We start from the raw sequence: 12,605 nt of genomic DNA on the forward strand, positions 1-12,605 counted from the left end.
TTGTTTAGGAAGCCTCAGGAGGAAGCTTCTTAGGCAAGATGCTTAAAATTTCGTCGACGTTTTTTCAGATGCCCTCCTCAGTGGCGAACTACTCGTAATCCATGGTAGGAGTCGCCAAATAGTCGCCAGAAAGTGCGACTCCATACCTAAGCAACGGCGAAGGCCCGCAAACGCCGACAGTGGCACACACAGTCCGCATCAGACGGTAATATAATTTCTCAAATAGCGCCAGCGGCTCTCTGCGGCCGTAAGGCTGTGTGGGATATGTGTGCGTCATGCAGACGTCTGGCTTCTCTGCTGGGGAGCCGGGGTCAACTCCCAGGGCGCGCCTATGAATGACCCGGCCGGCGTCCATGTAATAGCCCATGTAGCGGGCTGAGAGCTCCAATTAGCACCCTGTCCCGAGAGGACACGTCGCTCGGTCCACAGACCAGCCCCATGTCCGCAGGGCGATGGATGACACTGGCTGTGTAGGCGAGGTCTCGGACTCTCGGGACCAGTGCCCGGCCAGCCGATAGTCGGGGCGTGCGGCTGTTAACGCCGAGTCGACCTCGCGGAGTTGGTGAAAAAGAGCGAGGTAGAGAACACACTTAGACGAGCTGAGCATGGGGAGGGAAGCGTGCACTGCAGTGGATCAGTAGCGGGTCGATGCGGCGCGGCCCTTTGTGCCACCGGGTCGGCCGATAAGGGGCTGAGCCGCTCGGCATTGACCACACAACTGCCTCAAGAGAGCCACGCTAAGCCGTACTGGCCACGAAACTGTTGCATAAGCAATGCCGCCGCGCCAAGAGTCTCGGGCGAATCCAATAAATTTTCCACAGAAGTTCCACGCGGACTGAACATGAATTGTGGTTGAACTGGAGCAGTGTGAACTTACGAATTCTGCACGAATGCGTGTCTGAGTACAGGAGTGGGCGCTCTTTTCTACAATGCACAAGGAAAATAATCGCACGGCGCTTTCAGAACAGCTAGAAATTCCGTTATGAATCGTGCATAATTCTGTAAAAATTTGAAGAGAAGGTTGCAAATGTCATTTCATTAAGTAAGTCGTTAGTTTCTTAGTTGAATGAAGGAGTGGCGAATTGAGTGGCGCCCTACTAGTCTTTACCACCCCTGCGATATACGTAATACACCGCTGATTCTGAGGAAGGGCATTTGGGACATTTGCCCCTCCCAGTGCGTCAAACAATGATGTAATATTACTTTCCTCCCATGGAAAGAACACTAACTGACTTTTTAAAGGGAAAGCCGCTTGAAAGCACATCCATTATTAAAAAGGTCAAATCCGAGTTTTGTTATATTGGAACATCTTTCTGGTGAGCAGGCCCCCGTTGCATTCACTCATCCACCTTTCTGGATCCACCAATGTCGAATGTAATTACCTGCCGTCAGCGCACATACTTCCATCAAATGAAAAGTGATGCGTGCAATGAATGCGGATCGAAATTAGCCATTGTTTTAACGGTGATTTATTGTTCGATTTCCCAAAGCAAAGCAAAATGCATGACAAACTTTCATATAATACGGAGCATTGCAAATCAAGTCGAACAGCGAATTGTAAAGAGCGGGAGCATTGCTTATCAAGTCGAACAGCGAATAGTAAAGGGGCCTAGGGCACAGAGTTGTCCGTCTTCAGCAAACCAGCACGGTGGACATAGCAATAAGAAAATCACGCCTATACTGTGCAATAAAGAAGGCGGGGCGGGTGAACGGGCATCCGGCCTGGAGGCGAGGCTCCTCACGCGAATAACGCGCGCCACTGCGATATTGGGTCCGGCTCATAGCGTCCATATAGGAAAGGAATCCACGATATGCACGTTATTGTTCCGTCCAGGAACTGACACACACTACTGTTCATTTGCAGCCAGTGATGCGTGACTTCTAAAGACACGCGATATCGTACGGTCATCAACATAGGCGGGCCGGAACTATTATGCCAGCCGCAGTCAGAAAGAACGCACGAAAGCAATCAGCGGTAGGCAATTAGCTTCTTGAAGGCCATAATAGTACGCTGTTTTTGATTGTGTATTACGCTTCACTGTCACTCGTGCGTACACACAGCGGGAGCAATCATTACACAGACTGCAACACCGGACCGTGTATACGGCCGGCACTTTTTGGCCCTTAGATCAGCTGAAACGAAGCCGTCCGTCGGCACTCGGGGCTGTATTTCTCCTGGCCCACATCGATTGCCACAAAAGCACACCACTTCGTCTCTCAGCGCCCGACGTAAGCACGTCATACGAGTTATCCGTCGAGACCACCCCTCCCTCCCGTCCCTCCCCACCGCTGACTCGAGACGGCCGTGGTCATCACTGGTTCGCCCCTGGTCCGCGGGGCGCTCAGCTGCTCCGGTCCTCCAGCCGCCTCTCTGCGACAGACCTCGGTGACAGCGCCCCGCCCCGTGCTCGGGCTGGACGTCCCGATAAGTTCGGCCACACGCGGAAGCCGCGTGCGTGCGACGTAAACACAGCTCAGCCGGTCGATGGGATGCCGCCGGCGCACGATCGCACTGCCATCTCGCGACCGGAGCATTAACTTGTAGTTGGCACACCGCCGCCAGTCCTCGCTCACACACTGCCATCACTCACTTGTCTGACTTCGCGGCACCTTTCACCTCATCGTAGACGGGCTCTGCTGCCGCAGCACCCTTTGCTGCTGCCTCTGCCGCCTCCTTGGCAGCCTTCTCGGCCTCTGCCGCCTTGGCGTCTGCCACCCAGAGGCCGGAGTCGACGCAGCGCTTCATGTGGTACCGCGCCTCATCCTCGTCCATCTCAGAGATGGTCTTCTGGAGGAGTTCGGTGTCCTGGGTCTCGAAGCACTTCTGCAGCGCCTGTCCGAGGAGGAGGAATAGTGTCATTGATGCTGTGGTCAAACCGTTGTTCATTGATACACCACTACGTGACAATCAGACTTGTGGTGAGAAGGGGGGGGGGGGGTTGGGCTGTACCATTTCAGCTCAACGGATACAAAGTGCAGAGTGCAATGGGAGCGTGGGAACTCACGAATAAAATCGTTACTGATAGTTCCAATAGAAATGGATGGCACAATTTCCATTATCCCAAAGTTCGACTCTAAGCAGGAAACAATATCGTACTTAAAGGGGCCCTCCCACCTTCAAAAAAGTTAATGAATTGGCATGAAAGTGATGTCGCTCGGCTCAGAAAGAGCGAAAACCAATATCTACCAAATTTCATCGAAAAATATTCACCGGTTTTCAAGATATTAGACTTTTACTTTTGTTTACTTTTTGGGATCTCCGCTGTTTCTAGCGACTTTATTTAAAAGTGCGGCATTTATTGCGCGCAAAGCAGCATATACCACCGCGTGCTACAAAACGTTTTAGTCAAACATTTAAAAATCGTTAGATATCTGCGATGACGTCACACATTCAGAGGGGTATTCCTATGCATTAGCCCCTCTGAATCAAAATGCTGCAATTTTGAAATTCAATATTTCCGATTTAAGGCATTTCTCGATGTTGTGAGTGCCGAAACCGGTAATTGTGAGCCAGGGACCCCATTTTGGCTATCTCAACTCAAATCTAATGTTAAGGTGGGAGGGTCCCTTTAATATCAACGGTAATTTAAAAGAGATGGATGTCTACTGTGAAATACACGGTGGAATTGACATATAATACCATATCAGCTATCAATAGCTTCATCGCGCGGAATATCAATAAAAATATTGAACTTAGTCTCAGCTGTTCGTTCAAACAAAGGATTCCCTAAAAAAAGTCATGAAGCTGTAAGAATGTTATTGTGGGTCAGAACACATTAGGTAGCTGTAAGCAACTCTCCTCCGCCAGTGCCAATTCACCCACCGCGCCATCCCCTTACCTCTGGGAGGGACTCGAACACCTCAGCGGGGTCCAGCCCGCCGGGACCGAGCCGCTTCTGACGCTCCTCCTCCTCGTATTCCTTCATCGCCTCGTCCACCTTCTGCTTGGCGCGCGTGCGGATACGCGACTTGAACGCCTCCACCTCGGTATCGAACGCCTTCTTGTAGTCCTGGTCGGCAACCTGGATCCTGCGGGCAAAAACGGCCATCGGGTGTGGTAAGATTACTATGGAATTGAGTTCAAATAAGTCCCTTGCATTCAAGTAGAGCTAACGGCAAAGGCCTTATAACGGTATGTGGATAGCGTCAGTCGTATGCGATACAAAAATTGGCGCTGAAGTTTTTCAATCGATCTTAAATACTGAAATTGTGCCTATGAAATTCCATTAGGGAAGGAAAATGAATATTTCGAACACGATCAGTTCACATGTACTAACCACTTTATGACTATCAGCCAGCGGTTCCAACATAATATACCCGTGGCTCGTCACCGACTCACTTTGTGAAGAAGGACGACACGCAGGCCTTGGGATCGACATCCATCTGTTTGCCCAACTCCAGGATGTAGTTCATGCAGATACACTGGTGGGCCACGTGCTCCATCAGACTGTGTTTCTGTAAAACAAAAACATTTGTATGAGATTAGATGCGGTGCTCGTGGAAAATGACTCGAAGCCGAGATTCTTAGATGCCGAAATCAAGCAGCGACACTGGTTAGGCCAATGTATGATAAATTCTCGTTAGTTAACTGGATTTTTTCCGAGTTCAAGCTTAGCATGTTAAACCATCGCGATTCAGAACCAATCACGCCTCCAATTTTCTAAAGACATACTTTCATGAGTTCAAGAATTCATCAGTGCTAGGCAAGTAAATCTCAATTACAGACAAGTAAACAAATTAATTCTAAAAGCATGAAGATAATTTGTCCAACAACGTAGGCACTTACCTCCTCCATTTCTAGGTTGATGGCCCAAATGACCAGATAGTTGGCAGTGTCCTCACAGGCCAGGTGCATGTTGTCCTGCAGGAAGCGCTTGCTATCGTCGTACTTCCGCAGCATGCCGTACTTCTTGATGTCCTTCTCGTACTTCTTGATGAAGTTGCGCATGCGCTCCTCCCTCTCCTCTTCAGTCATGTCCTCGTCCTTCCGCTTCGGCTTCGCGTTGATGACCGTCTTGGAGAAGCCATCGCTGGAGATCGTGTCCACATTCCACGGCATCAGCTGGAAAATCGGAACTTTGTGAGGGAGGATGGGCGATGTGGAGGCCGCACGAGGACAATCGAACGAGCCTGTAGAGTCACCGTTCAGTCACGGTATTGCTCCCTTACATGGGTGCTGCCCCTTACATGGGTGCTGCCTAGAACAGGAAGCTTCGAATGTGATGGCTCATCGCGGAGAATCAATTGCACGCAGTGCAATACATATATCACTTACCTTCTCCTTTTTCTCGAATTCCGCCCATTCCTTCTTGATGTTCTCAGTCTTGCTCTCAATTTCTGCGAGTGATTTCTTCAGGCTATCCAGGTTAGGGGATCCTTCTTTTTCGGCCTTCTGTACCTTTGCCCTTGCATCTTCCAATTGCTTTACATACCTGAAACCAGTTAATCAATTAACCTGACACCCATGACCCATACGCAAGAAATCACTATCCCAATAAAATACTGTCACTGAGAGAAAAGGCTGGTTATGCATTCCATTCAGTCGTGGCAATTCTGTGCATTTACCAAAACATGTGACATGCCTGACTTTCTTCATTTCTCAACGACTTAGGAGCACCGCCATTACTGATTAAGTATATACCCACATTCTAATTTTGTTTTTAAACTAGTATGTAAATTGTAAGTTCTTCAAGGGCAGTTTGAATTGAGTATTTTCACAAAACTTACTGGTTCTTTTGCGAGGCGAGTTTCTGCTTTTCCTCCTCGTGTTCCTTGGTGCGCTGAACGCGGGCCTCGTGGCGCCATTTGAACAGCGAGGGCGTGTCGATGTTGGGGTGGGTGTCATCCTCGTCGTCCGACACCTGGACAGGGGTGTAGGATTCCAGTCAGATTGGGCAATCAGTGCAGCATTCCCCTGCTTTTACGGATGCTATTCACACAGAAGGGATGCATGAATATTTTGTCTGATGGGCTGCACACTGAGAAGCTACACAGTACACAATTGTTGATATGATAGAACAATTAATCGTGAAACATATAATGCACAAGCATGATATAATTTTGCACTAAATGCCAACTGAAGGGTTCTTCCATGAATTGAATGCCAATATCTACAAGCTGAACAAATGGATGGTTTTGAAGGGCTTAGTTATAACCCGAGAATGTTGACAATCTCACTGCAAACAGTACTACTCATTTCAACATTACTCTTATTGTCCTTTTACTGTGGCCTCTTGTTAATGTGAAATTGTTAATAACATAAATAGTGTAGAAGTGTGACATATGAACATGCATGATTTCTATCTTACCTCAATATCTTTCCATTTGCTATAGTCCACCATCTTTGTTCTAAACAAGTTGAATCTGTGAAAAACAAATGAGCTGTAAAGCAGGACTGACATGTTTTGTGAGGGGGGAAAGGAGGAGAAAAGAAACATATACTGTAGACATAGACTGTTAAGTGTAAGACCATTAAATATGCAGGTAACTTCAATTTTAACAAGTATCAAGATCCTCTACACCTTACCAAAAATCTTTCAGTTTAATCATATCTACCATGCAAACCTTACCAACAGGAAAGACACAGTAAACAATGTTTTGCCATCTGACAGTTCATTGCATTATTGGATTGAACACAGCAAGAGCCCAGTTTGGAGTCATGAGTATGACATTCTTAAAGCAAGATTTCTGATGGGGATAGTTGAGGTTCTTCAAAGACAGGAGCAGCTACCAGCCACAACCTGCTCAGGTCTGTTGAATGGGGTGGTCCCTATCCAGCTCCTTCAACTTCAATTCCAGTTTCATCCATATTCCCCCAATATCCGCATTCCCAAATCAGGCAGTATTGCAGTAAGGATCCAAGATTGTCATATAATTTTACGTGATTCAAATTTCCAGACTCAGGAGCACTATCAAAATTCTAATGACAGGCTTACAATTAACAAGCTGCGTGTCCTACCACAACACATGCCACATATTATTACTTGCGAGCCCTTTGCTGCCACATTGGTGAACTCTACACTCCACAGGAATTTCCACCGGATGACAGGTGAACAATGTCAGCAATCCAGCATGTGTTAAAGAAGACCACACAGCCACACAGTGTTCTGCTCCACCAATCCGCCCAATCCTAATCTCCAATTCCGATTCATGCATTCCAGCTTATTTTACTTCTAAAACCTTGACCTGCATCACATAAAATTAGTCTATCTTGATTCTTGATGATCATGATAGACTAATTTTATTGATTGATAGCAACAAACTACGAAGTGCACCATATAGCATAACTAACAAGTCGAAACTGACGAAAGCACACTACTTACCACTACCAGTCACTAGTGAAAAATAACCAGAAATCAGCAACGCAGACGACAACGCGTTGCTCCTTGAAGACTCAACGGATCCTTCCCGAAAATCCGGGAGCATTCGGGGTCATACTGTTCAATTCACGCCCATTTAATTTCGTCAGGTGTTCAAGGTCAGCGACGTAACGAACACTTCCGCGTGATTGAATCCTTCGTTAGCGTCCACAGCTTTCACATACATCTTTTTCGAACACGACAACAAGCTTTATAGATGTCTGTAGCTCGCCATATTTGTCGCAAAATGAATTGATTTGGTATCTAATCTGCTTCCATATCAGGAAATATTTACACTAAATTCCTTCATTCGTTTTGCACAAGTCTAGCAATGCAAATGATTCTAAATCAAACGCTCATTTTTATCTCTTTTATGCTAGGGGAGCGTGAAGTGGTGCAGCAGCTGACACCAACAGATGAGACAGGAGTTACCGAAGCCTGAAACATTGCCGAAACAAACAAGGGTTTAAACAGTCAGTACCGGCGGACTGCGGAGCACCTTCCTTTGGTCCCATTCCTTCCATGCAACGCCCATTTAAAGGGACCCTCCCACCTTAACATTAGTTTAACATTAGTTTTACCTTTTTCGCATTGAAAAAGGTACCACTACGAGTATCGAAATATTTGCTATCAATTTTTCAATATATATCACTCAAGAAACTCCGAAAATATTATTTCATATTAGTTTTGAGTTGAGATAGCCAAGTTTGCGGCACGGTAAAGGGGGCACGGTGCCCCGGTGCTCTCCCCGTTCCGCCGCCTATGGAAACAGTGGTTGAAACATAATTATCACGGTGACTAATGACTATAATACTCGAGGGCAGCGCTTTTCGAGGAGCGCTGTGGCCCGAAGGTTTGAACTTTGAATTGTGAAAAACGCCCGCCCGCCGCAAAACGCAAACACCGCAAAACGCTCGCCCGAAACGCCAACGCAAAGGTCGCAAAAAATAAACAAACGCCCGCCGCAAACCGCAAATAAAAAAACGCAAAAACGCCGCAAAACAATAAAACCGCCCGCATCGCACGCCCGCTAACCGCCAACCGAAAACGCCTGAAAATCGCCCGCCCGCCGCCAAAAAAAGCACCGCAAAAAAACGAAAAAGCGGCCGCCAACCGCAAACAAATTTAACACCGCAAACGACGCAAAAAAAAGAAAACCGCCCGCATCGCCCGCCCGCCCGCCCGCCGCCAAAGACAAACACCGCAAAAAACACAAAACGCCCGCCCGCCGCAAAACGTAAACACCGCAAAACGTGTAAAACGCACGCCCGAAAAGCCAACGCAAACGGCAAAAAAATCACCCGACCGCCGCAAACCACACAGAAAAAAACGCCGAAACGCCGAAAAAAATAAAACCGCCCGCACCGCACCGATGCTAACTGCTAACCGAAAACGACTAAAAGTCGCCCGCCAGCCGCCAAACGCAAACACCGCAAATAAGCGCCCGGCCGCAGCAAGATAATAATTTATCAGCGGCTGGCATACCGCTAGGCTGGTCATTTTCACAAATCAAAAAGATATCTGCAAAAATCTCCTAGATGAAAACGCCCGATTAAAAAACGGATGGCACGTGCGTGTTCCTCGCCCCCAACTTCCTTCAGGTCAATCGTCATTTGGGTCATCTAACGCATTGACGTATCTGCAAAAATCTCCTAGATGAAAGCGCCCGATTAAAAAACGGATGGCACGTGCGTGTTCCTCGCCCCCAACTTCCTTCAGGTCAATCGTCATTTGGGTCATCTAACGCATTGACGACCGGCTGGGTGGAATGAACATTGCGCCAAGAAACGTAAGTATATTGTCAAAAAGAATCCCCAGAATGGTGGATCCCAAAAGTTTGAAACTACCACTTTGGCCCACTGGACGACACCTTAAACAGTTGCCGACCGGATGACACCCATTGTTTGGTCACCCACGCCATAGTATGCATCATGGGTGCGCCGAAATGACCAAAAGTCCCAATTTCCGGTGTGCAGGGTCCTTTTCAACGGCACGTGGCACGTGGTTCTGGACTTTTCCGGTCACTTTGCGACATACCCATGGGTAGTGCACCGAATGGTGGTTGATCTGCATGTAAGAAAATGGGGGGTCGTTTGGATCGTTTTCGAGCAATCTGCCGTGGAACGCATTTTTTCATTTTGCCCATTGGCTTAACCCGCGCCCTGCTGGGGGGTGTTTGAACACCCCCCTTGTGGTCTTTCGTGAATATCTCAACAACATGTGTAGAATTGATGTATGATAAGGTGTTTTTGGTACACCTTATCATACATCAATTCTACACATGTTGTGAAAATTTCAGACCAAGGTCATTCAAGGTTAGGTCACCAGGTCACTTGAAGTGACCTCACCTCATAAAAACTTTCAATGTCTGTCATAGCTACACCGAAACACCCGATCGCTTTGAAACTTTCAGCGATTGCTAAGAGCAATAGCATGTACAAAATGTATATCTCAGAATTTTGATATCGATGACCTAAGGTCAGGTCAATTTTGCGACCTCCCCATTATAAGTCAATGGGAGAAAATTGAAATGCGCCTCTTTTGGAGGAAAGACATTATAAACACTCCCAAACACCGAATTACAAGTGGTTTAGACACACTGAACTTGAAAATGGTGTCCGTGACCCTTGTTTATGCCCTGAGGTCATCTTAGGTCACGAATGGTATCTAACAGTTTTTCGCAAATAACTTTTGATAGAGGCATGCTAGAGCGATGAAAACGCCTTAGATGTGTTCAGCTCGACGATACGGATCGACTGATATGCAACATGACCCTTCCCGGTCAGGTCATGACCTTGACCTGAGGTCAAATTTTTAAGTTGACCTTTCAAGGTCAAGTTATAGTTCATTCGATGCGTCTTGACGAGAGGAACACGATGCCGGTAAAAGTAAGCTCGTACAAGGCTTGGGTCAAAAGTTATTGCAGAAAAACTGTTTTAGAAAAAATCGGCTATTTTTGCAATTTTTACCCCCTGCAGGCAAAACCGTTGACGTTAGGTCAAATCTGAGAGAATTACTCAGAAAGGGCGTTAATAGGGCTATCGAATGCGCTTTTCCGCGGCGCTGTAGCTCTATTGGTTCCCGAGTTATGCGTTGGCTTCTTGGAAGTTTTCGACATTCGACCTGGAAATCGGCGAAATTTTGCCTTCAATGACCTCTGGTGACCTGACCTTTGACCTGACCAAAAAATTGACCGAAGTGATTTCGTCATTATTTTTTACGCTCTTTCGAACGCCGCCTTCCGCGTATCGCTACGTGGCCCAGGAGCCGAGTTACAAGGGGGGGTGTTCAAACACCCCCCCCCCCCAGCAGGGCGTGGAAATCCAGGACCCCCAGCAGGGCGCGGGTTAACACGGGAATTTTCAAAGTCACGTGGCACGTGCACCAGATGGTCCGCGGAGGGGAGACCCATACCAGAACGTAGATCACCTGGCCCACTAGAAATCCTGAAAAAAATCAGAATTTTTGGAGCAGCCGTTTTCAAGAGCATCAAGTTGTACTGATCTCAGGCAGCTTTTGCCAAATTGTCAGGGAACTCAGATTTGTTTTTCAATAGAAAAACACAATTCTAAAGAATAGTGTTTTAACTATTGACAACAAACCTTCGGTTATTCATATAGTTACACTGTGGAAGTAAAGGAGTCTTGTAAAGGAATCTTGGTGGAAACACCCATGCCACAAACCTGTTGAATAGGAATATTTTAGGTATATGTGAAGACCTCTGAAGTTGACCCGAAACGTTCTCCGTTGCTCGACACTCGCGTCAAAAATGCGACACATCAAACACATGCTGTTCAATTCAAAGCACCCTTATATTGCTACTGCCTACAGTTAGCGCAAAATGCAAATGGCATGGTGACATGGACATCAGACATGGTGTTATAAATATTTGAACTTTGAAGCCAGCCGCGCCCCAAAGGCGGTCTCGAGCCAACTTCGTCCTAGTGTGTGTGTGTGGGGGGGGGGGGGGCATATGTTACCACTCACGTCTAATTCAAAAACTAAGAGGGCTAGAAAGACGCGGTAAAAGGCAGTTGATAGCTCTCAATGCCTACGTTTGAATGTATTTCGGTCATTTTTAATCTTAGAGCAATATTGGGGACACCAGAGGTTAGCAAAGGTCAAAATTTGCCAAATGTCATTATATTTTTCAGAAAACATGCCGTTATCTCAGGAACTATGATAGCTAGAAAACTGCATGGAAAAGCAATAGATAGCTTTTGAACTCTTCTTTTGATAAGGTCGTTATCAAAATTGACCTCAGGTCAACTTTTAAGCATCCATAGGTCAAACATTGTGAAAATAGCTGTTTTTCTCACTAATAACTTTTGAACCAGAAGAGATGAAGAATTGGCAATAGCACTATCGTCTTTCTCTCATTCAGTCGCTTTGAAAAAAGATACCTGGAAAGGTCAAGGTCAAACTTTGACCTCAGGTCAAGGTCGCCTGGTGACCCAAATAGGTCATGTTGCATATCATTCGATGCGTCTCGACAAGACAAACACAATCAAGCCATCCTCAGCGTTCTAGTTCTTTCCAATCGAGAGTTGTTGGCAAAAAGCTGTTTGTAGCCTTAACCCGGCAGTTGCTGGGGTATTTCGCCACCCACCGTTTGCTAGGGGGGGGGGGGCGTTAAACGCCCCCAGCCGATAACTCGAGAACCAATAGGCGCAGCGACACGCACGAGGCGGCAAACGAAAGAACGCGACGAGACGCTTCAGATGAGTACTTTAAAGTTGAATTTTGAGGTCACAGGTCGGGTCAAGGTCAGGTCAAACACCTGAAATCGGGCTTTCAGTAGCATGGACTTCAGGACTTCGCAATAGGCGCCTCTCGTCATAAACTCTGTCAAAACGGTGCACAATCCATCATATAAGGCCTAAAAAGAGTGTCACCTCCATGTACGGGTCAGACAAGCATAGGTCAGGGTCAAGGTCAGGTCAACCGGGCAGGCACATATCCCCGAAAATCAAAACTGATATTCGCAGCCTGTGACACATGTTTTATGGGTTATTTGGGGCGTAGAACACGATGGTGGCATTCATTTTATCATATGTGTACGTGTTTGGCTAAAAAAGTTCAATTTAAGAAATGCATGTATCATGGTCGTGAAGTAGTCACGAGAAATTGCCCAGATTCAGTTCAAGATTTTGGAAAATGCGGAACGATAATCAATAATCGAAGATAGCCATTTGATTGTTCATGGTATTGGCAGTCTAATGAAGTTTACGGCATGTCTGTATGTCT

The 12,605-nt window shown here is 46.8% G+C and overlaps 1 protein-coding gene across 2 annotated transcripts; it reads right to left on the minus strand.

The window, feature by feature from the left end:
• Positions 1-1,453: 1,453 nt before the first annotated feature.
• Positions 1,454-7,573, minus strand: LOC122378121 (hsp90 co-chaperone Cdc37-like). 2 transcript variants are annotated; one of them, XM_043358801.1, is made up of 8 exons: positions 7,323-7,573; positions 6,309-6,363; positions 5,728-5,861; positions 5,276-5,432; positions 4,787-5,062; positions 4,340-4,455; positions 3,840-4,029; positions 1,454-2,833 (listed from the first exon to the last, which is right to left on the minus strand). In XM_043358801.1, the coding sequence occupies exons 2-8, from the start codon at positions 6,339-6,341 to the stop codon at positions 2,588-2,590; spliced, it is 1,152 nt and encodes a 383-aa protein (XP_043214736.1). In that variant the 5' UTR covers positions 6,342-6,363; positions 7,323-7,573; the 3' UTR covers positions 1,454-2,587. The 2 variants fall into 2 exon arrangements, with proteins under 2 accessions (XP_043214736.1, XP_043214737.1); XM_043358802.1 differs by having other exon boundaries at positions 7,329-7,414.
• Positions 7,574-12,605: the final 5,032 nt, after the last annotated feature.

Source organism: Amphibalanus amphitrite, unplaced genomic scaffold (genome assembly GCF_019059575.1).
Source record: "Amphibalanus amphitrite isolate SeventyFive unplaced genomic scaffold, NRLGWU_Aamphi_draft 000055F_arrow, whole genome shotgun sequence".
Lineage (NCBI taxonomy): Eukaryota > Metazoa > Arthropoda > Thecostraca > Balanomorpha > Balanidae > Amphibalanus > Amphibalanus amphitrite.

Excerpts from the sequence above, each read along its gene's own strand:
- LOC122378121 (XM_043358801.1), bottom strand. The coding sequence starts at position 6,341 with ATGGTGGACTATAGCAAATGGAAAGATATTGAG. Across the intron at positions 5,433-5,727 it reads CTCGCCTCGCAAAAGAACCA|GTATGTAAAGCAATTGGAAG; the intron begins GTAAGTTTTGTG and ends AACTGGTTTCAG. Across the intron at positions 2,834-3,839 it reads TGTTCGAGTCCCTCCCAGAG|GCGCTGCAGAAGTGCTTCGA; the intron begins GTAAGGGGATGG and ends CTCCTCGGACAG.